Genomic DNA, 26,515 nt, shown 5'->3' on the forward strand with positions numbered 1-26,515 from the left:
TGTGGGGGCCATGGGGCATAGTGTTTGGTTGGCGGTGAGGGACAGGGGGCATAGTGTTTGGTTGGGGGTGAGGGGGCCATGGGGGATAGTGTTTGGTTGGGGGTGAGGGACAGGGGGCATAGTGTTTGCTTGGGGGGGTGAGGGACAGGGGGCATAGTGTTTGCTTGGGGGGTGAGGGACAGGGGGCATAGTGTTTGCTTGGGGGTGAGGGACAGGGGGCATAGTGTTTGGTTGGGGGTGGGTCCATGGGGCATAGTGTTTGGTTGGGGTGGGAGCCATGGGGCATAGTGTTTGGTTGGGGTGGGAGCCATGGGGCATAGTGTTTGGTTGGGGGTGAGGGGGCCATGGGGCATAGTGTTTGTTTGGGGTTGGGAGCCATGGGGCATAGTGTTTGGTTGGCGGGGAGAGACAGGGGGCATAGTGTTTGCTTGGGGGGTGAGGGACAGGGGGCATAGTGTTTGGTTGGAGGTGGGAGCCATGGGGCATAGTGTTTGGTTGGGGGTTAGGGGGCCATGGGGCATAGTGTTTGTTTGGGGTTGGGAGCCATGGGGCATAGTGTTTGGTTGGCGGTGAGGGACAGGGGGCATAGTGTTTGGTTGGGGGTGGGGGCCATGGGGCATAGTGTTTGGTTGGGGGTGAGGGGGCCATGGGGCATAGTGTTTGGTTGGCGGTGAGAGACAGGGGGCATAGTGTTTGCTTGGGGGGTGAGGGACAGGGGGCATAGTGTTTGTTTGGGGTTGGGAGCCATGGGGCATAGTGTTTGGTTGGGGTGGGAGCCATGGGGCATAGTGTTTGGTTGGGGGTGAGGGGCCCATGGGGCATAGTGTTTGGTTGGGGGTGAAGGGGGCATAGTGTTTGGTTGGCGGTGAGGGACAGGGGGCATAGTGTTTGGTTGGGGGTTAGGGGGGTGAGGGGGCCATGGGGCATACTGTTTGGTTGGGGGTTAGGGGGGTGAGGGGGCCATGGGGCATAGTGTTTGGTTGGGGGTGAGGGGGCCATGGGGCATAGTGTTTGGTTGGGGGTGAGGGGGCCATGGGGCATAGTGTTTGGTTGGGGGTGAGGGACAGGGGGCATAGTGTTTGCTTGGGGGGTGAGGGACAGGGGGCATAGTGTTTGCTTGGGGGGTGAGGGCCATGGGGCATAGTGTTTGGTTGGGGTGGGAGCCATGGGGCATAGTGTTTGGTTGGGGGTGAGGGGCCCATGGGGCATAGTGTTTGGTTGGGGGTGAAGGGGGCATAGTGTTTGGTTGGGGGTGAGGGGGCCAGGGGGCATAGTGTTTGGTTGGGGATGGGAGCCATGGGGCATAGTGTTTGGTTGGGGGTGAGGGGACCATGGGGCATAGTGTTTGGTTGGGGATGGGAGCCATGGGGCATAGTGTTGCACTCCAAGAGTGAACTCAATAATAAAGCTAAAACAGGCACAGTTAGGAGATGTACATCCTTTGCTTTTTTGAGGAAACCTGACTCAACGAAGGCCATACTCCTCTTGGGTAACCCAAACAGCAAACTATAGCAGTCCAAAATAACGGAATGTCCAATCAAGGGTCAATAAAATATATACAATTTAATTAAACAGACGATATACAATAACTAAATCGAAATAAATGATAGCAATGGAAAATGTATAGTACAAAATGTAAGTTTGAAATGCAATAAAAATCGTTACCCCTCAAAAACATATCTTTTTCCATGTGTTTAATACAAATTGGGGGTTGAAAAAGCCTCCTGACATGTCCCGCCTACCGCCCCGCCCACTTTTACTTTTCGGCCCACTATAGCCCTCATGTAAGGTACTTTCGGCCCTCTGTCAAAATCAGTTGTGCACCCCTGGTGTAGGGTCTCCCCCCTGTCCTGAGACAACATGTTGTACGGGCAGGGTAGTTTTATTGGTGGGGAGAGGGACATTTCCATTAGATGAGCGAACCACGGTTGGCGGGCCCATATGGGGGCCACCAGTATCATGGTAACTGGTTCCTGGTGCATCTTGTGCACCATCTTGTTGAGAAGGGGAGTCGGGGGAGGGGGGGAGGAGAAGCATAGACACATTTCCCTGACCATGTTATCCAGAGACTGTTCCCCTTGGAGTGGTTCTGGGGGTACTTGGAGGCGTAGTCTTGGCATTGGGCATTCTCTTGAGTTGCGAACAGGTCGATCTCTGGGAAGCCCCAATCTGCAAAGAAGTTGGACACGAGGTCTTCATGTAGACGCCATTCGTATTCTATGGGCAGAGGGAAATTTCTGCTGAGCATGTCTGCCAGAAGATTGAGTTCCCCTGGAACATGTTGGGACAACAGAAACATCTTGTATCTGAGAGCCAACATTCAAATGTTTTGGGACAGCTTGGATAGCCCTCGAGAGTGAGTGCCCCCCTGTTTGTTCAGATAATACATGGCTGTAGTGCAGTCTGTTAGAATCAGCACTGTCTTCCCTTTTAGTTGCGTCTGAAAGGCTTTCAGTGCCTTGAACACCGCTAATAGCTCTAGCAGATTTATATGGTTGGATGCTACTTGTGGGGACCAAACTCCATGCGCTGTCTGCTGAAGCAGGTGAGCCCCCCCCCCCGTGAGAGATGAGTCTGTCGTGAGAGTGGCTTCCACTGCAGGGGTGGTGAAGGTTTTCCCCTTAAAGAGGTTTTCTCTTGACCACCACTGCAGAGAGAAAACGAGGGCTGGCAAGACAACTACCAGATCTTCCCATTGTCCGCTGGCCTGACACCACTGGCTGTTGAGCCACTCTTGCATGGGATGCATGTGCAGCCGCGCGTGGAGAACCAGGTCTATGCACAACGCCATCATTCCTAGCAAAGGCATGGCTTTGCGCACGTCACCTCCCGACTGTCTACATATTGAGGGATCTGATAAAGCATGTTCTGAACCCTCTCGTTGGAGGGGAAGACGAGGCCGTCTTTCGTCCGGATTAGAGCTCCCAGAAATTGTTTTATTTGACTGGCGACTAGACTGGATTTCTTCTTGTTGATGGAGAACCCCAGACTGAACAGGTCTACGGACTTTTGGGTGTTCAAAAAACATGTGTCGTACAAGTCCCCTGTTATGAGCCATTCGTCGAGGTAAGGGTAAACCAGGACCGATAATCTGCACAGGTGTGCTGCTGCTACTGCCAGGACCTTCGTAAACACCGCTGGCACTGAGGTGACGCCAAAGGGGAGCACTTTGAATTGGTAATCCTGTACTCTATCATGAACCTTAGATTTTTCCTGTGCGCTGGCAACATTGAAATATGAAAGTATGCATCTTTCATGTCCAATGTTGCCATGTAGTCCCCCCGTTTCAACAGTTGGATCAACTCCTGTAGCGTTACCATGCAAAATTTCTGAGGTTTTATGAACTTGTTCGCTGGGCGCAGATCTAGAACAGGGCGCATGCTGAGGTCCTTTTTGGTTACAAGGAAGTACACTGAATAAATACCCTTGTTTACCTGAAGAATAGGGATGGCTTCTATGGTGTCCTTTCCCAGCAGCGCTTCCATCTCTTGATTCAGGATCTCTAGATGGTCCGGTGAGAGGCACCGTGAGTGGTCTGAATTGTGTAGGTCGGGTGAATTCCACACAGTACACGTGGGTGACCGTCTTTATGACCCAATGGTCTGAAGTTGTCCCCTCCCATGCCGTGAGGAAAGATGTTAAGCACCCCCCGACTGGGGTGATATGGGAGAGCACCTGGATCTGATGGTAATTTCTGACCAGAGGCTGCGGCTCCTCTAGGATTGGGGCCTCTACCTCTGGCTTTGCCGCGTCGCTGACCCCTTGGTGGGTAGTATGCAGGGCTGCCTGATGTTTGTCCAGCATTAAAGTTTCCCATGCTATAGTAGTTCTGACTTGCACGGGACTGCCCTCGAAAGGACTGACGAGAATTACCGCCCCTTTGGAGGGAAGGTTTTTGAGTAATTTGTTGCAGGGACTTAAGTGTCTCATGTTCGTTTTTGGCCATTTCCAGGGCCTCATCGGCCGCCTTTCCAAAGAGGTCAGTTTCTTCAATGGGTTTGTTGATGAGAGCAGCCTGTGTCTCAGACTTGAAACCGGAGTTACGAAGCCAAGCGTACCATTTAAGTAAAGTGCCCTTGGCCAGAGATCTGCCTGCTGTCTCAGCAGTGTCCAGAGTGTTCTTTATTACATTCTGGTTTACTTGCCTTCCTTCGGCCACAATGGTGACAAGCCTGGACCTGACGGGTTCTGGGACCTCCTGGAGACCTTCCTGTACTAGGTTCCATTGAGCATCTGCATAACTCGCCAGCAGCATAGTGTTATTCGCTATGCGCGAGTTATAATGCAGCAGCCGAGGTGACCCGCTTACCTAAGGCATACAACCTCTTGGATTCTTTATCCGGAGGCGCCTACCCTATATCAAGGGGTACTGGCTGCCCGTTTCCGGGTGGTAGTCACGACAAGGGAGTTGGGGGTGGCGTGCCCCTTAATGTATTGAGGGTCCGAAGGAGCTGGTCGAATAACTTTTCTACTCTTAGGCTCATTGCTCAGGTCTGAGCTGGCGACACCAGGGAGGGGGCCAATCTTCTCTTAACCGAATTAAGGAGGGGAATGGCCTGGCTTGAGGGGGGTATCTCCTTGAGAATGTCTTCTACAAAGTCCAACTCAGGTACCGCCTCTTGAGTAGAGATTTGGACGTGATCTGCTGCCTTCCTTAACATGGCATTGAAGGCAATTTGGTCGTCTACAGGCGAGGCCTGGCGAGCCAAGGTGGACGGAGGAGAATCCAGGCACAGAACATCAGCGTCCTGATCCTGTTGGGGGAGCGTCCATGGGTCCATCCCCACTTGCAGGGTTTCTTCTCAATTGTCCATGGCATCCGCCTGGTCCTCATTGTAGGCCTGCAGGAAGGAAGGTTCTTCATTTTCACTGTAAATGTCCTGATAAGTATCCATCTGGACAATGTCTTCATGATGGATGGGAACTGAGAGCTGATCTTCTTGGAAATGTGAAGCCGATTTAAGATTGGGTTCTACACGAGATCTTTTCGGGGATGGATGTTCAGAAAAATTGATAATCTTTTCAAGACGATCCATGCACCCTTCAAATTTCTCCCTTGTCCACTTAGAGGAACCATAAGGGCCTATGCGTGGAAAAACATTGTCTTCCGCCCCTTGACGCTGAAATTTGTCACTCAGGGTGTTGGAAAGAGGCTCTTGACTGTCCTCGTAGGTTTCGCGTGAATCGGGGCACCATGGCGTACCTATAGATATGTCCGCGGCCTGCCCCATGTTTTTCGACAGAATAGGTATAAGCCCAACCGCCGAAGTGATTCTTGCAATACTGTGTTCAATCACCGCCGAATCGAAGTGAGTTAGTGGGTCCGAAGGTCTATCGGTAGATTCATCGCCTACCGTGGCGTTCGAAGGCCTAGCGGTAGGTTTTTCACCTTGAGGCCTAGTTGTAGATTTCGGGCCTATCGGGCCTTTTGGGACCGTCGGAGCATCGAAATTCCAAGCTTCGATGTGTAAACCTGATTTAGGGGTAGCGCCCTCGTTTGTTTTTGAATGCCCAGTCCCAAAACGCTGCTGCGGATGCGGGGAAGGCTGTTGATAACGATTAGAGGAATCTGCCGGAATTTTCAACGGCCCTGCTGGCGCTTTCACCTTTTTACCCGTCGAAATAGGTGGCGGGGTTGTGTGTTTAGTGTAATGCGTTCTTTGTACGCCCCTGTCGCCGGGTGTTGTCCCTGAAGCAAGACTAGTGTCCGGCTTTGAAGGGTCAGGGACGGGCGTGGCGGAAGTGTCCGCCTCAAGGTCAATAACATCCGCAACTGATGTTTGGTCATCGAAGTGCCTCTGTCACTTTCGGCGGGTGTGGCGGTGGGGGAAGAGGGTTCCGTCCGCGACATACCGTACGCGGCCCACTGCTTTACACGGCGCTCCTTAAGGGTCTTAGGCCGAAGGAGTTTACAAGCCGCACACCGTTTCTCGTCGTGATCTAAGGGGAGACAGAAGTTGCACGTCCTGAGCTCGTCTTTCCACGGGTATCTGACCCTACACTTAGGGCAGAACCTAAAAGGAGTCCTTTCATAGCGAAAGGTGTAAACAAAGATGACCAGACCTAGAGGGTAAAGAGGGGGAAAGAGGAAAGACATAACGAAAATATGGCCACCCCGACCCCACTCTCCCTACTGTGAAGCCCAGCCACGTGGATGCTTCAGCCGCCGGATCTTAGGTGCTGAAATCCACTGCCGTAGACAAATCACCCGCAATCTTTGTCGAAGTTGTTCCGGCCGTCGAAGTGACTTAAACGGGGAATAACCGACAAGTCCGTTTAAGATAAACAATGCCTCTTATGTAAGAGCTATGCTATAGGGCGACCAGTTATCTGGGCAGAAAAAAACAATCTGAGGGACCTCGGCGTGTAAGGGATTTTGGGTACACTACACGTCACAATAGGGATAGTGTTACAGACACGCCTATGCCGACGTCCCCTTTTGGTTCCCGAAAGACCAGATGCAATATTCCGCGGTTACCACTGGATGTCAGACCATATGCACAGCATGTGATTCTATGCAGATCAACAAGCATCAGAAATTTTTTTTCTCCACTCTTGCATTAACTGTTTTGGTGGAGGCTGGCATGTGTTGGTATGGAAAGGCATCAATCCCCGCCCCCCCCCGTTCCCCCAAGGTGATTCCAAGTAAGACGTAACCCATATGAAGCAATATAACCTACAAGGGGGTGGAGTAATCCGCCGCGATAGCCATCACAAAAGGGCCTCGTAGTACATAGACATAGGTGTTTAACACTAGAAAGGCCCATAAACCGTGACGCCATTTTTGTGCTAGGCCCAAACGAGACAAACTGCAGGATCACGCTGCCCACGTTCCCAGAGCCACGATTCCTACCCAGTGAGCTGGCTCTGCTTGAGCCTTGTTCCCATGGAAGTCCATTTCCCTCTCGTCCCTTCAGTGTTGCTAATATTTAGTATCGCCTGTAGGAATGTGCCTGCCACTGAGCGCGAGACAGTACCAGGACTCGCGCTGTGGCCATTCATCTCCACCATCATGCCATCGGGCCTCTTACCCCCCCTACTCCCACCCAGCCTGACTGGTGCTGGTCGCACACTACAAACCCGACCTCCACGCCATCTGCTCTCTGATAAGAATTCGACCCCCAGGTCCTAACATCTAAAAAGTGCCAACTACAGATCTAAAGCGCACAGGACTATATTTCTCCCTTCTAGCAACACATGTCTCCAGTAACATGAGATACTGGGAAGAGTAAATGAAACATCAATCCCTAGAGGGGAGACACTGGGCGTGGGGACTGTAGCATCAATGGATCCCTAAATGTATAGGTCAGCATGACCTTTATCCTCCCCTCTCCCTGGAACCCCTTTCCTGCTTCGCCCAGGTGCCTGCCATAATGAATGGTCTGTATCAGTTGTTTAGTTTAGTCAGACACAGTGTAGTTGATGCATGCCCTGACCTTCACCATGAGGATGAGCCCAGCTGCCCCCTGTGGAGCCAGATCAACAGGCAAGAACCAGCCAATTATTGCTTGTCATCCCCTATGGAGTCAGGCCTTGTGTAGGGGGCCTACAATCAGTGGCCCTGGATTGTACCCTATGCTGAGGATGTGTTTTTTGAGCTATTAACCATGGTTTGCTAATGTAAGACCAGAGTGCTCTCGAGCAGCAGAGTTCTTTGCTGGCACTTGTATTTTGTAAGAGTAAACCTTGTTATCCTTGCAAAGCTATCTCCTGGCCTATTTTCCTAGTGGGTTGCATTTACTCTGGAGTATGCGTACAAAGGGACTTGACTTCACTTGGATGCATAGGGAATAATCCTGTTTTCAATTGCTTGTAGCAGGGGGATAGACCGGGATACCATCTTCGTTTCAAGAATATCTACTATGAGGTCTGTATCCTCATCTGCTTCTGGGTAATGGATGTTTTCTTCAGTTGGCGATGAAGTGACTTGGGGGGCAACCTCATCTAGTGGAGGCATTACATAATTGTGTTAATGTCCTGGCACTCTACGTAAATCAGTATCACCAGTGTCATCCAAAAATTCCTAGTCTGAAAAGGGGTCTTCATGATAATCTTTCTGAATGTTAGCATATTAATATCATTAATGGTGTCTCAATCTTAGAGGATATTTTGTGTTTCTCCAAGAAAGAAACCATTTTCATCATTGTTTCCCTCAACTCGTGCATCGACCATTCCTTTGGATGTGGAGGTTTTGGTTCGGAGTCTGCCGAGCTGTTTCAAAGTCGATGTCAACTTATTGCTGTCAACATCTTTCTCATCATCAAGTTGTGTCCACTCCCAAACCCCTCCCCAGAGATATCTACCTGTGTTTTATTCTTGATTGTAGAAGTGACCGTCTTCTCCTTTGGTGTTGCCTCGACAGTCTTTCCAACAGGGTTGACAATTTAGTGTTTTAGACACCCCTTCCCTGAATGGGAGTTTTTCCGGGGCCAGTGTAACTTTTTGTCCTGTCCTTTTGTTGGTTTCTGTTCCACTCAACACCAAGTTTTGTGTGTTTCACGTTGAGTTCAAGTCCTCTAAGCTTTTTTCGCAACTACTCATGTTCGGGCCTGTTTTCCGCCTCCTGATTGCCGGGTGTTGGCCATAACCTGCCCTGAGGTCGAGCCATTGGAACTGCAGGGGGATCTGCTGCTGGGCTTACTTTGAAAGCGCTCCGTAAGACTTGTTTTTTTTTTTAGGAGTCGGGTCCTACCCCCGCTTATGAAACCCTGGTCGGTTTCCGGCATCGGACGCTGCCGCTTTAGACTCCACCTGCATGCTGTACAATAGCCAGCACTTTGATGGCACTCACAAAGAGACTTCGGCTTAACTTAAGGCATGTAGCAGTGTCTGGTGCAGTCCCTCGGGAGACAACGGTTACACACCTTGTGTGCGTCTATGCAAGGAAATTTAGTGAGTTACACCTTGTGCACAACAAATGGTGTATTCTCCATATGGCCCTCAGGAAAACTATGCGAGTGTAGTGGAAGTTATAAGAAGGGGAAAAGACATTGGGCCTCATTAGGACCCAGGCGGTAAGGGGTTTACGGCGGCGTAAACAGCGCCGACCCTTACCGCCTGATTCCGAGGTCCCTTAGCGCCATGGAGTTTTTAACACCTGCTTTTAGCAGGTGTTAAAATCCATGGCGCTAAGGGACCTTGTTGTTAATTACGCCACCGTAATTTACGGTGGCTTAATTAACGCCTTCCCCACTCCCATTATGCCCTATGTGGCAAGAATGGGGAAGGGTAAATGGGTTAATGGGGACTTACCGCCCCACTCACCTCGGAATGGGGCGGTAAGTCCGCCAACCACCATGGTGTAAACGTAGTTTACGCCATGGCGGTAAAGGTACGACCCAGGCGGTAACTTACCGCCTGGGTCGTAATGAGGCCCATTGAGCCTCATCACGACCTCGGCGGTAACCCTTAAATCCGGCGGTAGCGCTATTACCGCCGGATTTAAGGGTCCGCCGAATATGGGCCTCAGCGGATTTCAACCCAGCTCTGAGCTGGTGTGAAATCCGCCGAGAATTCGCGCTATTACCGCCAGCGGGAAATCCGCCGGCGGTAAGAGCGCGAATTTTCCCCATTGAGCCCAATGGGGAATGGGGCATTCCCGAATGGGCTCAATGGGGAATGGGGATTTACTTTACCGCCGAACTCGTGATCCAGCGCTATTAGCGTCGGGGAGTTCGGCGGTAGGGCTAATACCGACGGCGGTGATACCGCCGGCGTTACCGCCCAAGTCGTGATGAGGCCCACAGTCTACTGTGGCATAGCAATAGGAGAAAGATATACATCGGTTTTAATCAAATCTAAATCTTTTCCGTAACGTGGAAACAAGGGGGTTGTGCCTGGCTCTGGGCACCCCAATCTACCAGCCAACTCTGTGTGTGGCCAGTAATATTACGCAAAATAATGATACAATAAGTAAACATGTTCATGCTGCCTCTGCCAGTATCCCCATATACGAACATTCTTTTGTTGGCTTTAATGTTAATGACAGTAAAAATCTCATGCCACAGGAAGAAAGCATGCTATTGCTGCCTGCACCAATGCCTGCCCAATTCCTGCACCACCAGATAAAGATGCGCTTCCATCGGAATTCACCCTCAACGCGAATAAAACATGCAATGCTAAGGAAATGAAACATGTCGCTCTACGCTATAAACCCCCCACACCAAACACCCGTCCATTTAATAACATTCATCAAGTTGACTTTGCCAATAAGTGCCTGTAAACCATGTTCCATGCCCCTTGCACAGGCCCCAAGCTTGCATGTACACATTCATACCCATACCATTTCCCACAAATATACCAGTGTGACTAAGTGGAGCAAGGAGCCCATACCATCCAACGGTGGGGGCAGGGGGAGTAAGGGTGCCCCCCGTCCCTCTAACCACCACAGAAATAAATGCTTGAATAATGGTTTAAAAATTGTGCATTATACAGCACAATTTCTGACAGTAAAAAGCCAGATAGTGTGGAATTGTTTCTGTAGGGTAACTCCGAACCAAAAATCCAATATATGCAAGTCACCACAGTAAGACATACCTAGCCTGGTTGTACCAAAATGCCAGTCTAAGCACGCAAGAACACTTATCTTGCTGAGTTTATCATACATGCCCAGAAAAATATACGCCGAAGTAAGAAAAGGCTAGACTGGCTGCACACAAAGGCCAGTCTAGCCACTAATGAATGCCATGCCTGATTTCTTATGGATGTCCATTACTATTTAGCGGCCAACTGCATGCGCACCCTCCCCACAGTTCCCTACCTACCTACCTACCACCCACCTTCCCCCAACCTCCAAAATCAGCTCCTCTGCCCAGCACTACCTCCATGTGCCTCTGCCTCGTCCCAGTACTTATGAATGAGGCATTTTCCCATCCTGGTTTCAGGCAAGCATTTTGCCCTTGTGCCCCTGCCCCATTTAACAGCATGGCGTGCGCAATCTTACACCCAACCCAGCCCGCGAGGTCTGCAATGCTCCCTTCGAGCTTCCCCTAGTCCTGCATCCCCGCGCCCTCCCTCCGGCTCCTATTGGCCAATTACAACTTTATCCTGGACCTGATCTGGGCAGCCCACTGCCCTGCAGCCCCTTCGGCTAAGGGCCCTGAGGCAAAGGGCGACTCCTACATTAGTGTAAAGACTGGAGGGGGGTCTCTGTACTCCTGCTCTTTATATGGCAGATGAGAGGCACAAATGACCCCAGCCAAGATTCTCTATACGGTAGCGAAGGTTGAGCAATCAAGGCTTAAGATCTCAGGAGGTGATGCGGGCTGGTTCTTAAGTACAGTGTAGTCCCTATGCACCCACAAAGGAATGTCTACACACTAATTTAGTGAAAACAGTTCTTTATATAAATAGGATCAAGTTATGTACACAATGACATGAACACACTTTGTGCTCCAGTTAATCTAAAATCGCAAATGTATAGTCTCAATGTGGAACCACAATAACTTCTTCGATTCCATTAAAATGCACTCAGTTCAAATGTCATACAAATCTGTTAATAAAGTGAACCAACAATAGACATAGGAGGAAAGCAGGTTGGTTAAAACAATAGGCAGAATACTGGGCACCTACCACTAGGCACAGTTCTGTATGAGGATTCCCCAAACCTGGGCAACCTGTAAATAAAGATATAACACAAGCCCAGTCCATATATATCGTTCAATGTGAGCCGTATTTCCTTCTAAATAGTTCTACCACCCTAATGTACCTGGAATAGCAGAGTTCGATTTCGGGTCATCGACGGATCCTTCCTGAGTGGCTTCCTTTAAGGCAGGACACAGGGATTGTCGAGATCCCACGAAGAAAAGGGCTGAACAACGGCAGGGAGGCAGTAGCTTCGGTCCTGGCGGTGCTCGTCAACGATCGGTCGTGGAAGTCCTGTGAAGATGAGACGTGCGGTGCACCTCAGCGGCGATGGTTCGTTGCCGCAAAGAGTCAAAGAAGAACTTTGGCCCCGCAGGGGCGTCAGGTCGTTGAGCGTCTCTGTGGTCTTCGGGTGGCGGGAAACCCACCGGCGGATTCTCCTTGGTGCGTCGGCAGCCACGACTTTCTCCGGCGGGACAAAGCGTCGACAATGCCAGCGAGAGATTGCTTGGATTCAAAGTCTCTTAATCAATGGAGCGTTGTGGCTCCGATCATCGGCGGCTCGGCGTCAAGCGGTTCCCGCTTCTGGGCAACACAGCTTCGACGGGCCTCCAGCGGTTATAGCAAACCTGCGAACCCTGGTAAACGACTGTAGATGGCTGTCCGGTGCTTCTCTTCGTTCTCCTCAGCAGTCTCCGTCTTCGGTTGACAGTCTTTCTAAGGCTGACTTCCAGGGCGCTTCAGCGAAGGTTAGGGGTGCACATTGGTCCCTCGCAGCTCGTAAAGAGGTCTCCTAGCCAGGTCCTCGTTTGGATCAGTTCCTTGAAGGCATAGCAGCTTTCAGATTGGCGAAGGACACCAGCAGAACAACTTCTTCCAGTGGGCTTCAAGGTTAAGCATCAAGTATCAACTTCAGCTTCAGAACGAATTCTAGCAGTGAGAGACCCCCAGATATACTAGTTGGTCTCTCATTCATTCTGCTGGGTCACACTCAGGCAACCAGTCACTCAGAAGGGCAGGCAGGCAGGCAGGCAGTCAGGCTCACAGTGCATTCAGGCCATTCACTTCCCTCCAGACACTCACAACAAGAAATGTGTATTGGGACAAGTACCCAGCCATTCAGCACTCCACACTACATTCGTATCAGTTTCGGGCAGGGCTGTCTCAGTCTTTGTGTCCCACACCAGATACTAGACACCCATAACAGGAAATGCATATTTGTCACACATTCCATTCACCCAGGTCCCACTCCACAGGTGTACCCACAACATAGCCATTGGAAAGGCTCCAGCTGGTCTGGCCTGGACTTCCCCCACACTACCATATATGGAACGTCCACCCAAAAGCCAGTCAGGGGGAAGGGACAGAGTCGGGGCTTCCCGGGACTTTGGGTAAAAAGGTAACATGCGATGGAAAGCAAGAGGCCACAGGGGTCCTCTTGTCTCCATCAGGAATCCACTGATTCCAATGACGGGGCCTGGGCTCCCAAAATGGAAGATGTGCAGGGAAACTGTCAATTCAGCACAGAGCGGCCACCAGCCCGTACCCTGCTCTGTAGGCCACACACAGGTGCCCAAAAACATACACTAGGAGTACAGGGTTGTACTCCCACCCCTGGGTGTTATAAGGGTATCCCAAGGGTCTGTTCACCACAACCAAAAAGTGGAAGAGTCGCACCACCAGGAGTCCCACGTGAAGACAAGACAGAACACGCATGATAAAGCAATAAAGGACAAGGATACAGAGGCCCTGTCCCTCCGATGCATTTCCAGCATCACGATTGGTGGCTCCAAGGTCTATCTGCGGGTGTCAGCAGGAGAAGCCAGTGAAGCCAGCAACCAGCAAAGTAAGTCTGGCATGGGTGGGGAGTAGAGCAATTACTCTACTCCAGAAATCCTTGCCACTCTACATTCCCTTACCTCAGAACCGTGAAATTAGCAAGCGACACATGGAGAACAATGAATGTTAGCCAGTACCACATTTAGATAGAACTGTTGAATATTATCTCACGTCACATCCAGCCAAGATTGTAAGTGTTGGCTTGTGTCGCTTCTGGACAGGATTGTGAATGTTAGCCAATGGCACAGATAGATAGAACTGTGAAAATCAGCCATTGCTGCATATGGATAGAGTTGCGAGTATTGGCCCAAGTCACATCTAGACAGGATTGTGAATGTTGGCTTGCATCACTTCTGGACAAATACCTGCTCCGGACCCAGACACAATTATGAATATTAGCAAATGCCACACTTGAATGGAATTGTGAATGTTGGCGTATGCCACACTTAGAGGGAACTGGGAACTTTAGCCTACAGAGGATCTAGATAGAATTGTGAAGGTTGGCATGTGCCACACTTGGATACAATTGTGAATGTTAGCATGTGCCTCACCTGGATTGAATCGCGAACATCAACTTGCGTCGCATCTATATAGGATTATGAATAGCATGTGCCACACTTAGATGGAATCATGAACGTCAACCTGCATCGCATCTAGATAAGATTGTGAATGTTAGCATGTGCCAAACTAAGATGGAATCGTGAACGTGAGCCTGCGTCGCATCTAGATAGGACTGTGAAGATTAGCAAGTGCGACATATAGATGGAATGGTGAATGTTAGCAAGTGCCATACTTAGATAAAATCGTGAATATTAGAAAGTACCACATGTAGATAGAATTACGAATGTTAGCATGTGCCACAATTAGATTTGAGTGCCCCGAATCCCATCTAGGTGTGGCATACACATCTGTCCATTGTATGCTGAAATAGAGCGTACTGTGGGCCGAGGGCCTCTCCCCACCATGCAGGATTCTCATAATCTAGGCATTTAGCCATACTGTGAAGATTAGCTGCAAAATATATAACCCACTAACCAAAAAGCTCAAACTTTCTGCTTACTTAACTCACTCAAAAAACTCACACAGCCACCTCTCGCACTGCATGCCGCATGTACTTCACCACAACGCAACAACACATAGACCGCACCAACAGCACACGAGGACTGACATCGATCCGATACTCGCACCAAAGCTCAGCGCACGGTGTATACTGAGCTGAACCTGCCAATAGAACACCACTCCTCTCACAATCCTACTGCCTCTTCACCATACTAACCCATCCCTTCTCGCTTACAGATCCGCCAGAGTGCCTGGAGACTAACTCTGTTGGTGACGGTGCGCGGTAGAAATACCTTTAACATATGCAAGTACTGGGACGAGGAAGCGTAGGACTGTGAGTAATTAAGATTACCAACAACTGAGGCACACATTACCTCAGATCCCTCTTCCTCCACAGGGTGCCTCATACACAAGTACTACGACGAGGAAGAGTAGAGCTAGGAATAATGAGGATTACAGGTAAGTAATCCATGCATCAAACACGAGCAAACACTCATAGCTATCACTCCCACATTTACATACAATCACACACCCACCCAGCCACCCATACATCACGCATTCACACACATGACATAACATATACACACCCTTGCATGCACGCATCCACACATACAAAAAAAATGCAGCAGGACTGCTATTTCCTGTCATGCATGGCGCAGACCAGCCGGGGTATCCATGTCCTGTGGGGGGAGCCTGTCTGAATTCAAAAAGAAATAATTTCTTTTTGAAGTCACCGACTTCCGTAAAAAGAATTTTCATTAGAGAAAAAAAACGTAAAGAAATTAGCTTTTTGAATTCATTATGACTTCAGAAGGAAACTATTTTTAAGTCCGAGGGGGCGGCTCCCAGGACATGTGGAGACGAGGCCCCCACTACGCCAGTGTTTCTTTTGGCGAAGTCCCCCAGCTCTTCCTACGTACGCCTAGTCGAGGACCTGTCGAGTCCAGATGATACTTCGTCCGGCTGTACTTCTGATTCAAGGTTCGCGCAAAGGCATCGAAAATATTTCACGGACAATCTCTGCTGCCAACCAATAGCCGAACAAAATCCGAGGAAGTCGACACGTGAGGGGGAATCGTGGGTATCTGCACACATAGGATAGGCATAGTGACAGGAACACGCCCGTCGACACCATTTTTTCGACTTCGAAGGAAGCATATATACTCCATGCTTTTCTAAAATCTAATAAATTAAAGTGCTATGCAAAAGCTTGAACTACAATGGACCTCCTAATGCAACCGAAAACATTTACAATCTCATTAAATACATAAGTGGGAAAAAAGGTTGTAGCTAAGCAAACATTAGCATTGCCCATACATAAAATCTGATCCTGCAGATGTGACAAACGTATTGACGTAGTACGATTCATTCGTACAAGAGGAGAAACCAAATGGCCACAATGACTGCTAACAAAGCAAATGAGCATTGTTACAAGTGGAAATATCAGGGCAAGATATTTATAAAATGCACAGTGGTTGTAAATTTAAAAAAAAGAGGGAAGCGGCGGGCCTGGGTGGGACTTGTGCAGCAAAAACAAAAAGGTGTTGGCTGGAAGGGTTTGAATCAATCACAACTTCTAGCACAGCTCTGGGCAACCCTCCAGACGATAGTTTTTCAGCATGACAAGCCATTAAAGAAGGGAAAGACCATATGCAAATCAGGCTTGGTCCCAACCCAAAAGGTGAAGTCCAGCCCGAACTGCAGGGTCCTATCCCTAGTGCACGAGACAACAAGCATCCCCAAACATGTTTGTCTCAATGGGTGTCATCAGTGAGTAGCAGCTTGTGTCTCCAGGCTCAGCAGGTTCGGGACCAACTTCTGGGCATACCACTCCGCAAAGGGGGACTTTAGCAAAACCACAATTTTGAATTAACCACTGGCACCATGTAGCCCCATCCTTACACAGTGGTCTGAAAACTAAATTGGTATGGCGTGTAGATATAGTTATAATACTGAGGCATCAGACATCACAGTGTCCCAACTTATTTAGTTATACGCTGAAACTTCCTGATGATCAGCAAATCAGATCAACCATCAAAAGAAGAGATCCAAAACCCAATGCAAGAGATTTCTAATGCTTAAAAAAACAAATTCAGAAAAACTTACTGCATTCGGACCTCCACAGCCTCCGAGAATCAAAACCGTTTCATCATCAATAACAATCTAAAAAAGAATTAAACACAAAAAAATGTTAAAACATTCAAAAACTCAGAGCAAAGAAAGGGAATTTGCCATACACTTTCTTTAGATATGCAATTGACAGAATCTCCAGGGCAACAAATACAAAACATTGATGAAACAATTAAAGATTGCAAGGCATTAAGGTTCCCTATGAAATGAGAGTTCCCCATTGCGATGCTGTAAATGCACCAGAGGGACAGGGCCTCCGAATCCTGGTCCTTTTGTATTTATCATGTGTGTTTTGTCTTGTTTTCCATGCAGGAGTTCATGTGGGACCCATGGCGGTGCGGCTCGTCCTCTTTTTGGTCGTGGTGAACAGACCCTTGGGATACCCTTATGGCACACGTGGGTCGGAGTACAACCCTGTACTCCTAGTGTATGTTTTTGGGCACCTGTGTGTGGCCCACAGAGCAGGGTATGGGCTGGTGGCAGCTCCATGCTGAATTGACAGGTGCCCCGAGCATCCTCCATTTTGGGATGCCCAGGCCCCGTCATTGGAATCAGTGGATTCCTGATGGAGACAAGATGCCCCCGTTGCCTCTTGCTTTCCATTGCCTGTTACCTTGTTTTCCCCGACGTCCCGGGAAGCCTTGACTCTGTCCCTTCCCCGTGACTGGCTGTTGGGTGGAAGTTCCATAGATGGTATTGTGGGGAAGTCCAGTCCAGACCGGCTGGAGCCTTCCCAATGACTATGTTGTGGGTACGCCCGTGGGGTGGGACATGGGTGAATGGAGTGGGTGACGAAAAGCCCTGCCCGAAACTGGTGTGAATGCAGTGTGGAGTGCTGAACAATACACACTTCTTGTTGTGAGTGTCTGGGGGAAGTGAATGGCCTGAATGCAATGTGAGCCCAGTTGGCTGGCTGCCTGCCTGAATGCCCTTCTGAGAGATTGGTTGCCCGAGTGTGACCCAGCAGAATGAATGAGAGACCAACTAGTATATCTGGGTGCCTCTCACTGCTAGAAGTCGTTCAGAAGCTGAAGTTGATACTTGATGCTTACTCTCGAAGCCGAGCCGGAAGAAGGTGAACCGCTGTTTCCCTTCAACGCAATCTGAAAGCTGCTGTACCTTCAAGAAACTGATCCGAGAGGACCTGGCTAGGAGACCTTTTCCTGAGCTACGAGGGACCATTGTGCACCAGCTGATCTTTGCCAAAGCTCCCTGGAAGTCAGACCCTCGAAAGGCTGCCGACCGAAGACGGGGACCGCCGCGTAAGCAAAAAGAAGCGTGCCCGGACATTGAAGTCCATCAGCATGGACGACTGCCGTCGCCAACTGGAGCCGCAGTGCTCCTTTTGCCGAAGAACACTTTGAACGAAGCACTCCCTCGCTGCCACCAACAACCGCTTTGTCCTGCCCGAGAAAGTCAAGGCTGCCGACGCGCCGATGAGAATCCGCCGGTGGGTTTCCTGCAACCCGAAGACCACAGAGACGCTGACGTCCCAACGCCCTTGCTGGGCCAAAGTTCTTCAGTAACACTTTTCAGCAACCAACTATCGTCTGAGATGAGTCACGTAGCACAAGCTGTCGATCCCCAAAGTTCCTAGCCTCAACGCAGAAGGGCATCGTCTGCAGCACAGTAGCCCAAACTCTGAGCTGGTCAGCCACCGAGTGATCCAGAGGCACTTCAGAGGACTCTTCGTCGCAGGACTCCGAGTCGCCACCGAGAATGGATGTTCTCTCTACTCTAAGGGTCAAAGCTCTTTCACAGGACAGCTGAAGATCACCTACAACATAGTACTCTTCCAGGAGAGCAGCAGAAGTTGTTAGTCGGGCCTTTTTCCAACAGGTGCCCAGTCCCCTTGCGCGTTTTGCAGCTGGACAGGATATGTGGTCCTTCAGGTTTCTTCCAGGACCTCTGAAGAATGGGTGCATGGGTCCTCATTCAAAAAGCAGGTAAGAGTCAAAACTCCCACTAGCAAATCAAATATCGGGTCCACACACAGTCAGACGGGGGCATGAAATGGTCTCTAGCACCAATGAAGTGCCCCACAGTTACAAAAGGCAATTTATTCGTTTTGGGACAGACTACCCGGGCATTGGAAGACCATCTAAGGATTTTCCTGTCCTCACAGGTCAGGAATAAGAGTTATAGTGGCAAGATGACCAAAGGGCAAATGAAAAACCTTGCACACGGTCATGTTTGGACACTACTGCATTTGGACACCTACTGTGGATAAACACGGTAAGGCCAAAGTAAAATGCACCAAAAAATTGAAAAAAGTAACTGCTGTCACCAGTATGTCCGTTAAATCCATAAATCCTCAGAGTGTTAGTCTAGGGTAAAACAAAAAGTGCACCTCATTGTACTGCATTGTAAGCCGCATTGTACAAGATAAAAATTAGCAAAAGTGATAACAATGTAACAAGATTAAGGGAAACAATGTTTACCAGTACTGACAGCCTGAAGGACATGTCAGTTTCCCCATGACAAATGAGCAATCACCAGTGTAGAGAAGCTTGAGGCTTCACAGCACAAAGAGCAGGTGAGGTTAAAAAATCAAAATAAAATGTTCTGGGGGTGAGAGGGGGGGGGTGTGGAGGGGTCCACAAAAAAGGAGGGAACAGTGCTGCAAAGAAATCTTTCCTAACACTTGGGTTTTCATTAAAAAAAAAAAACCTTTATTTAGAGACTAAAAAACAGGGCAGACAGCAAGCACATACACACTGGGCTTCATTACAAGTTTGCCGGTCCGGTAACTATGGTACCAGTAAGCCTGCTGGTACCGTAGTTACCGGACCGGCAAACTACGTGTTCTGCTCGCGGGTGGCTTCCCGCCCGCCAGGCCTGGCCTGGGGGCGTACCGGCACCAGTGAGCAGAGCATGTCGGATTCACTGGCACCATTGTGCCGGTGCATCCAGCTTCCCCATTCCCATTGAGCCCTATGGGCTGTAATGACCCGGTAATTGCCCATTCGCGGGTGCCGGAAAATTTAGCAAGTTTTACCAGCAAGGCTACCACCAAACCTGTAAGGAGGCCCACTGACATGACCAGTGGACTGAACGCATAGAAAAATAGACAAAATTGTATAGTGTCATAGGATAATTGTATTAACTAAACATTATTAAAGCAAAGACACCCATTCCCTCAGAGTTATGCAGACACTGCAAGGTAGGCGCGTGTAATTGAGTCCAAATGTTTTTGGGCCCCCACATCAAAGGCACTGGTACATTCACTCTCTTTCCTAGGTAAAAATGATATCATGCAACCATTGAAGGCCAAAACCTTGGGGTCATCTTCGACTCCAATCTCTCCTCCTCTCACATTTCTGACATTTCAAAAAAGTCTATCAACTAAACCTCCTTAGAGGCACTCTACCCTTTCTCTCTTTCCCTTAGCAGCTCACTGTCTCCAGAGCCCTAGCTCTCTCCAGGCTGGACTACTCCAACAGCCTCTTCATCAACTACCCTGCTTCCGCCCTGCGCCCTTTGCAACTCATCCAGAACAGAACCGCAAGACTTATCCTTGGCCTCAAGCCCAGGGACCGCATCCCTGCAGTGCTGAAATCCCTTCACTGGCTCCCCATGGCTGCAAGGATCACATTCAAGACCCTCTGCATTGTCCACAAAGCTTTCTGGGGCCTGGGACCTACTTACCTTCAACATTGCCTTCCTAAACACTGTCCCTCTCGAGCGCTCCACTCATCTACCTCCAACCTTCTGTGAGTGAGCCGGTTTTCAAAGCAGAGATTTGGAGGGAGATCCCTTTCCTCAGCAGGTGCCTCCTTCTGGAACAGCCTCCCTGCCACCTTCTGTCTTGAGCCTGTAATTCTCAAGTTCCGGAAACTCAAGACCTTCCTCTTCTCCTCTTCCGTCCTGCGCGCCCTACCCTGCTAACCTAGATCTCTGCTCTTCCTTCTCGCCCTCCTTCCACACAGCTTATTGACTGGCTGCCTGGTGTACTTCAGAGTCTCACAGGTCCCAGACACACCTGTCAGTCCTTCTGCACTTGCTGCAAGGCCCTGCACCCCACTGCATTTGTAACAAATCCGAGAGCTTCTCTCCGCACTTCACCAGTCTTTACTTACTAGGCGCACTTGGTCCCCTGCCCTCCCACACTTGCACGATCTGTATACAGCCCTGCCTAAAGATCGTTCTGTCTGTTCTCCCTTGTCTTCACCCCTTAATGTGCACTTGAAAAAAAATGCAGAATCGCAGGCAGGCCTATTTGCTGCATCTAAACTGTTAAATGTATCATATTCACTTAATCTGCCTTGCAGACCGTTATCGTCTCAGAAATTCAAGGGCTCTGAGCAACAGTTTATTTTTCCCCTGTTCCATCCCTCCTTGAGCGCTTTGAAACAATTGCCTGTGAGCAGGCGCTATATAAATAAACAATACCATTCAGCTTGAGTCAGCGCACTTTCCGGTTACCAATAAATGAGTACTCTTTTTTTGGTGACTATACAAGCTATGTTCAAGAACCGTTGAGGGATCACTGACATCTTGCCTATGTCTCCCAGGAGTTATCCGACAGGCGGAAGTGCTGGGGGGGGAATGGGGGAGGGGGAATGTCCAATACCTTATGTAAAGTTTCGGCCAGCCCTTTCCAGAAACAAGCAAGGACAGGGCAATTCCAAAACTTGTGAATAGTATTCACCGGAGACCAGTCACACTTCATAAAATCATCAGGGTCACCCTGTGTAAAATTGGCGATTTTCGCTGGGGTATAGTGCAACTGATTTAATAGTTTAGTCTACATCGAGCACATCACATTTGTAAGTAAACAGCATTTCTGCCATTGAACATCTGTGAATTGAAACCCAAAGTCACACTCCCATTTTAGTGTCACATCAATTGTGGAGGGTTGAGCACTCAGCACCAATTCATTTAGTTTAGATACTAGACTTCTTGGTTCCCCACGTTACAATTGCAATTATAAGTGGGTGGGTCTCCGGTTCATGTCGAAACATCAGCTACAAGCGTTCGCTGCAGCTCTTATTCGATAATTTTGCACTATCATATTACAGCTGCTGCATAGTTTGTTATCTAAGGAAACTCATATCCCTTCTGGGAATAGATCACCAAGAGTGAAATCAGTGTTGTCCCCCAGGATTTTTGCACGTTTGCATGAAAAGATGGTGCTAAACCTGGGAAATTCCAGAGCGGTATGTGTTTGTGGAATAACCAAGAAAGTCCAATCTATGAAACAGCCTAGACCAACCTCAACAGTTGTATGGAACAGGTCAAAGGTGCAGGAATCAATGTACTTATCAAAGAAGACAACAGCTTTAAAGTTAGTAGGGGCCGCCCCATATTTCACAAGCGGCAAATGCACCACTTCAAACACTGGCATACCAAAATCTTGCACAATGCGCTTGGGGGAACCAGATACTACTGATCCACATCCGGCGCCGCCAACCCACCCTGTTCATATGGTTACATGAGCTTCTCCCATCTCATTATAGCAGTACAAGGACCACAGAGTAATTCAATCATCTTGGAATGTACCGATGTAAAAAAAAAAAAAAGCCCTACACTGCCAGAATGAAATGTTACAGAATAAATATAACAGTATAGGTAGGACTATCATCTTTAGTAAAGTCTTATATATAAAGATATCCGCAGCTTAGCCCAAATTTTAAGCTTAGCAGCTAAATTTAGTATATACTCTGCAAAATTGTTCGCATGTAATGAACTCTTGTTGTCTAGAAATATCAATGCTCAGATATTTGAACCAGGAAGCAATCCAGCGAAACCCAGATAAATCAGGGAAGGGAAGATTGGCATCAGTAAGCTGGAACAACTCAGACTGCCTTATTAATACTGTACCGGCAGTGTCTAGATAATTCAAAGACTTTCTCCATCATGGGACCAAGATTCACCACTGGGTCACGGATGTACAGCAAAGTATTGACGCACAGTGTTATGACTTGTGGGGCCCTGGTCATGTGTATGCCCGGGTCCATGTTTGGCCACAATAATTACAGCCAGTGGCTCCGTTATAAGTGCGAAAAGCAGCAGGTATAGCGGGCACCCTTGGCATGTCCTTCTCCCCAAATATATATTAGACAACAGAGTTTGTGCACACCTTAGCTGTAGGCCGAAAAGAAGCTGTACACAACTAAGAAAGGAAGTTCCAAACCGATAACGTTGCAGGACTCCATGATACAGAGTCAAAGGCCTTTTCGGCATCTAAAGAGAACGCTACCGCTTTAGCATGTGGATTAATTTGACAGATGATATAAAATAGCCTCCTGAGATTGAGGGCTGCAGAATGAGATGGGATGAATCCAGATGGATCTGGATAACCTAACCTAGTTATGTATGGAAGGAGTCTAGTTGCCAGAATTCTCACGAAATTCTTCGCATCTGCTTTTATTAGTGATAAAGGTCGATCTGAAGTAACTCCATCCGGCGGTCTAGCAGACTTCAATAAAACCATAATTCGCGCATTGAAGCTGGAAGGCCACCAGAATCGAGGGACTCCTCCCATACCTGCAGTAAATGTGGGATCAGTATAGATATGTACACTATATAGTTCTGCCCCGTCAGACTCAGGGGCCTTACTAGACAATAGAGCTGCAATAGCGGTAGCCATTTCTTTAGATGTTATAGGCGAATCCAAAGCAAGATTTACATCTTCAGCTAAAACTTGAAGCACAATACTTATTCTACAAGGTCCTCAGAGCTTATATCATTATTAGAGTATAGTGTGTTCCATGCCGTAAATTCTGCATTATTATCGTCTTCAGTGGTTAGTGTGATCCCAGATGAGACCGTAATTCCCATACTCCTACGTCCCGTCCCCTTTCCTCCATACTTTTGGGACATTCCGTCCAGTGGGACAGGACTGGAGCACTTTTGTATAAAAGCATCAAATTGAAAAATGTGTTGTGATCCTCTTTTTACGCAAGGTACCGCACGCGGCCGTAACCCCGCTCTCTTTAGCTTCGCCCTGCGCATCACCCTTCAGTCCTTTTCTCTGTGCAGTCAAGGCTGGACACACTTGCATCACCGGAAAGATATTTTTCTTCTTTCCGTTGTCCTTCTCTCCTGCTCCGTTTCTGCGCTCGCGTAATCCTCCATCTATGCCGGATCGTTTGGGATTTGTCCCTTGCGAACGTCGTTTCGCTAGGGCGGATCCCCATTCTCTCTGTTTAGAGTGTCTTGGACCGGATCACCGTAGGGACTTGTGTTTCTACTGCGACTCCCTTTCGGTCCGGGCACTTCAGAGTCGTCTTTGTCGGTGGGAGATCTTCCAGCGAGTTCCTCCACTGCATTTTCAACTCATCAACGAAAAGAAGAGACGCCCGGTAAATTCCTTACTTTTTAGGGCACCGCGGCCAGGGGACTCCTTCCCGGGGTATTCCAGGTCTGGGAGGGGCTTCAAAAGCTCTGCTACCAGGGTTTCCCCTGAGGTGCCTCACAGGCTTAATATACGAGGGCCCTGCCGACACCGGATTACGATCTGAGGTTCACCAATCAGGTGATAATAGCAAGTCCAGTAGTGCTGAGGCTTTGGGTACCGGAGTTCGCTCCAAGGTCTCCTTGTCTGGAGCTTCCGATACAGACACCGGGGTGCACCCTGAGGCCTCTGTTGAGGCTTTCCTTACCGAACCACGGTGCGAGGCCCCTCTCGGGGGGAGCTACACAGACCGGACTCAGTTTTGAGGTTGAGGCAAAGGTGTGTACCGACAGAACTGAGAGACCCGTTAAGGTCTTGTCTGTGAGGTGGATACCTCAACTTTCCCGCGCTCACGGTGATGCCGGTTCTGTTGAGGGGGCACAGGGAGAGCTTGCTGACCGTATATCCTCTGTTACCGGCTTTGGCGAGGTTCCTCTACAGGAGGCTAATTCAAGGGGTAGGATGTCCAATAAGCATCAAGGCCCCATAGTACCGGCTCTGCCGAGGATCCTTGTGTCAAGGCTAAAGTTTTGATCAAGTCCCCTGACCAGTTTATGGAGTTACCTGCCTCATCCACACATGTGACGCAGTTCCCCTCAGATGCAAACAAAATGGCGGGCCTTCCCGCGTTGTCTACGATGGCCATTTTGGACTCTTCCCTCATACCCACACTATCGATGGCCGGTGCTGTGAAATCTTCTTTTTGGTGGGACAGTGTGAATCCGTTCCGCCCCTCTTATGACTTGCGCACTCGGATGCCACTACCGCACAAGGTCTTGCTTCCTCCTACATCTGCCCCATTGGTCTATGTGGACCCAGTTGGTGGCGGGCCCTCTTGGCAGCCTTCCTCACTACGTTCGTGGGGGTATGCCCCTCATGAGCGGCCTCTGCCCACTCCAGTGCCTAAAGTTTCAGCAGAGGATGCCTTTTTTTGGGTAGTTTCAGAGTCTGATGAACTCTAATCCCATGAAGGAGTACTTTAAAGGTCTTTTTAGGGAGATCTGCCCTCCGGTGCAACATCCTGCCCCGGCAGTTCCAGTCACGGCACTGGTTGCCCCGGCAGTGGTACCGCCTCTACCTCCCGGCCCGCCTCCAGCTCTTCTGCCTCCTTTGTCTCTGGTTGACAAAACTTCAGCAGAGCGAGACGTCAATTTGACGCCGGTCGCATATCAACTGGCAGATCCTGACGTACTGGACGACCCTCAGGCAGATCAGGATAGTGAGGACCAGCCCCACTCTGTCAGAGCATTCCATGACCGGGTCCTGGACATGAAGTCACTCCTTGGCATACCAGTACCTGAGGCACCCGCTCTGCAGGAAGGGGTGCTTTCGGGGGTGCTCACTGTCTCCGCAGGAGTGCACCGGCCTGTTCTTTCAGAGGGACGTTCTGGCCGAGGCCCGCAAAGTCTGGGCTAAACCCCACACTGGGCTACATAGCAATAAGAGAGAGAATATATGCCCGTTACAGGCTTCACACCTCCGGAGAAGCAGCCTTGGCGTCATGTCTGCTCCCTTTCTCAACGGTGGTAACGGCCGCCACTCTGCAATCCAAGCTGGTCTCTGCTACCTCTGCAGCTGCGGCTCAAGTTCTGGCCAAGTAAGACAAGTTGCTCAATTCCATGGGCAAGATGGTTTTTGCCAACTCGGCGCTGCAATTGGTTCAGGCTAATGCGGAGCTCATTTTGGCAGCGGCGAATATGAAACTGGAGGGATTTTGCAGACTTCCAGGAGTTCATTCCTGGGGACAGGCTGGAAGACTTTAAAGGCGGTTTGTCAGGCACCAGGGTACTGGCGCAGGATAAGTTGGAGGCTGCTGCGCACCAGCTCGAGGCCTCATGTTGGGGGTGGACACCTCTCGTCAAGCTTGGCTTCATGCAACAAAGTTTTCAAAGGAGGTCCAAGGTAAAGTTCTGGACCTGCCTTTTGATGGCAAAGAGTTGTTTCATTCTTCAACGGATGACGAGCTTACAAAGACAAAGGCGAGCATGCAGACTGCCAAGTCTCTGTCGGTGCTTGTGAAGCACCCGGTCAAAGCTCAGATCTGGATCTCAGTCTCGGTCCTCTTCAGGCTTCAGAGGGTTCCAGGACCACAGGTCACACAGAGCTAATCCTCGGTCCGGTGGCTTCCGTCAGAAGCAGCAATGGGGTCGATTTTTCTCTCGGTCTTCAGCATCCTCCGCAGGGACAGGTAGTCTCTCTGACGAAAAGCCTGCAAAATGATATTTTTTGGCGCTCGCACGAGACTTCAGTGGGAGGACGAATCTCGTCTCATCTGGAGGCGTGGCAAACCATCAACGAAGGCCGGTGGGTTTTGTACATCGCTCGTGCGGGCTTCAGCTTGCCCCTCCCCCTATTCTACCCTTCATTCTTCCTTTTCAGCAGTCGGAGACGCCCTCCCTCAGAGCCGAGGTCCAGAAGCTTCTAGACCTCAAGGCGGTGGAACCCGTTCCCCTAGTGGAACGAGGGGAGGGTTTCGATTCTCATCTGTTCACGGTGCCCAAACCC

At 49.5% G+C, this 26,515-nt stretch overlaps 1 protein-coding gene across 4 annotated transcripts in view; it reads right to left on the bottom strand.

The window, feature by feature from the left end:
- Positions 1-26,515, bottom strand: part of FBXO42 (F-box protein 42) — a 1,015,376-nt gene that overhangs the window by 141,591 nt on the left and 847,270 nt on the right. For all 4 annotated transcript variants that reach the window (XM_069611109.1, XM_069611110.1, XM_069611111.1 and 1 more), the window contains exon 8: positions 16,588-16,644. In XM_069611109.1, coding sequence (XP_069467210.1) covers positions 16,588-16,644 — 57 coding nt within the window. The remainder of the gene's footprint in view (positions 1-16,587; positions 16,645-26,515) is intronic.

Source organism: Ambystoma mexicanum, chromosome 8 (assembly GCF_040938575.1).
Source record: "Ambystoma mexicanum isolate Mex_15411 chromosome 8, UKY_AmexF1_1, whole genome shotgun sequence".
NCBI classification, from domain to species: Eukaryota; Metazoa; Chordata; class Amphibia; order Caudata; family Ambystomatidae; genus Ambystoma; species Ambystoma mexicanum.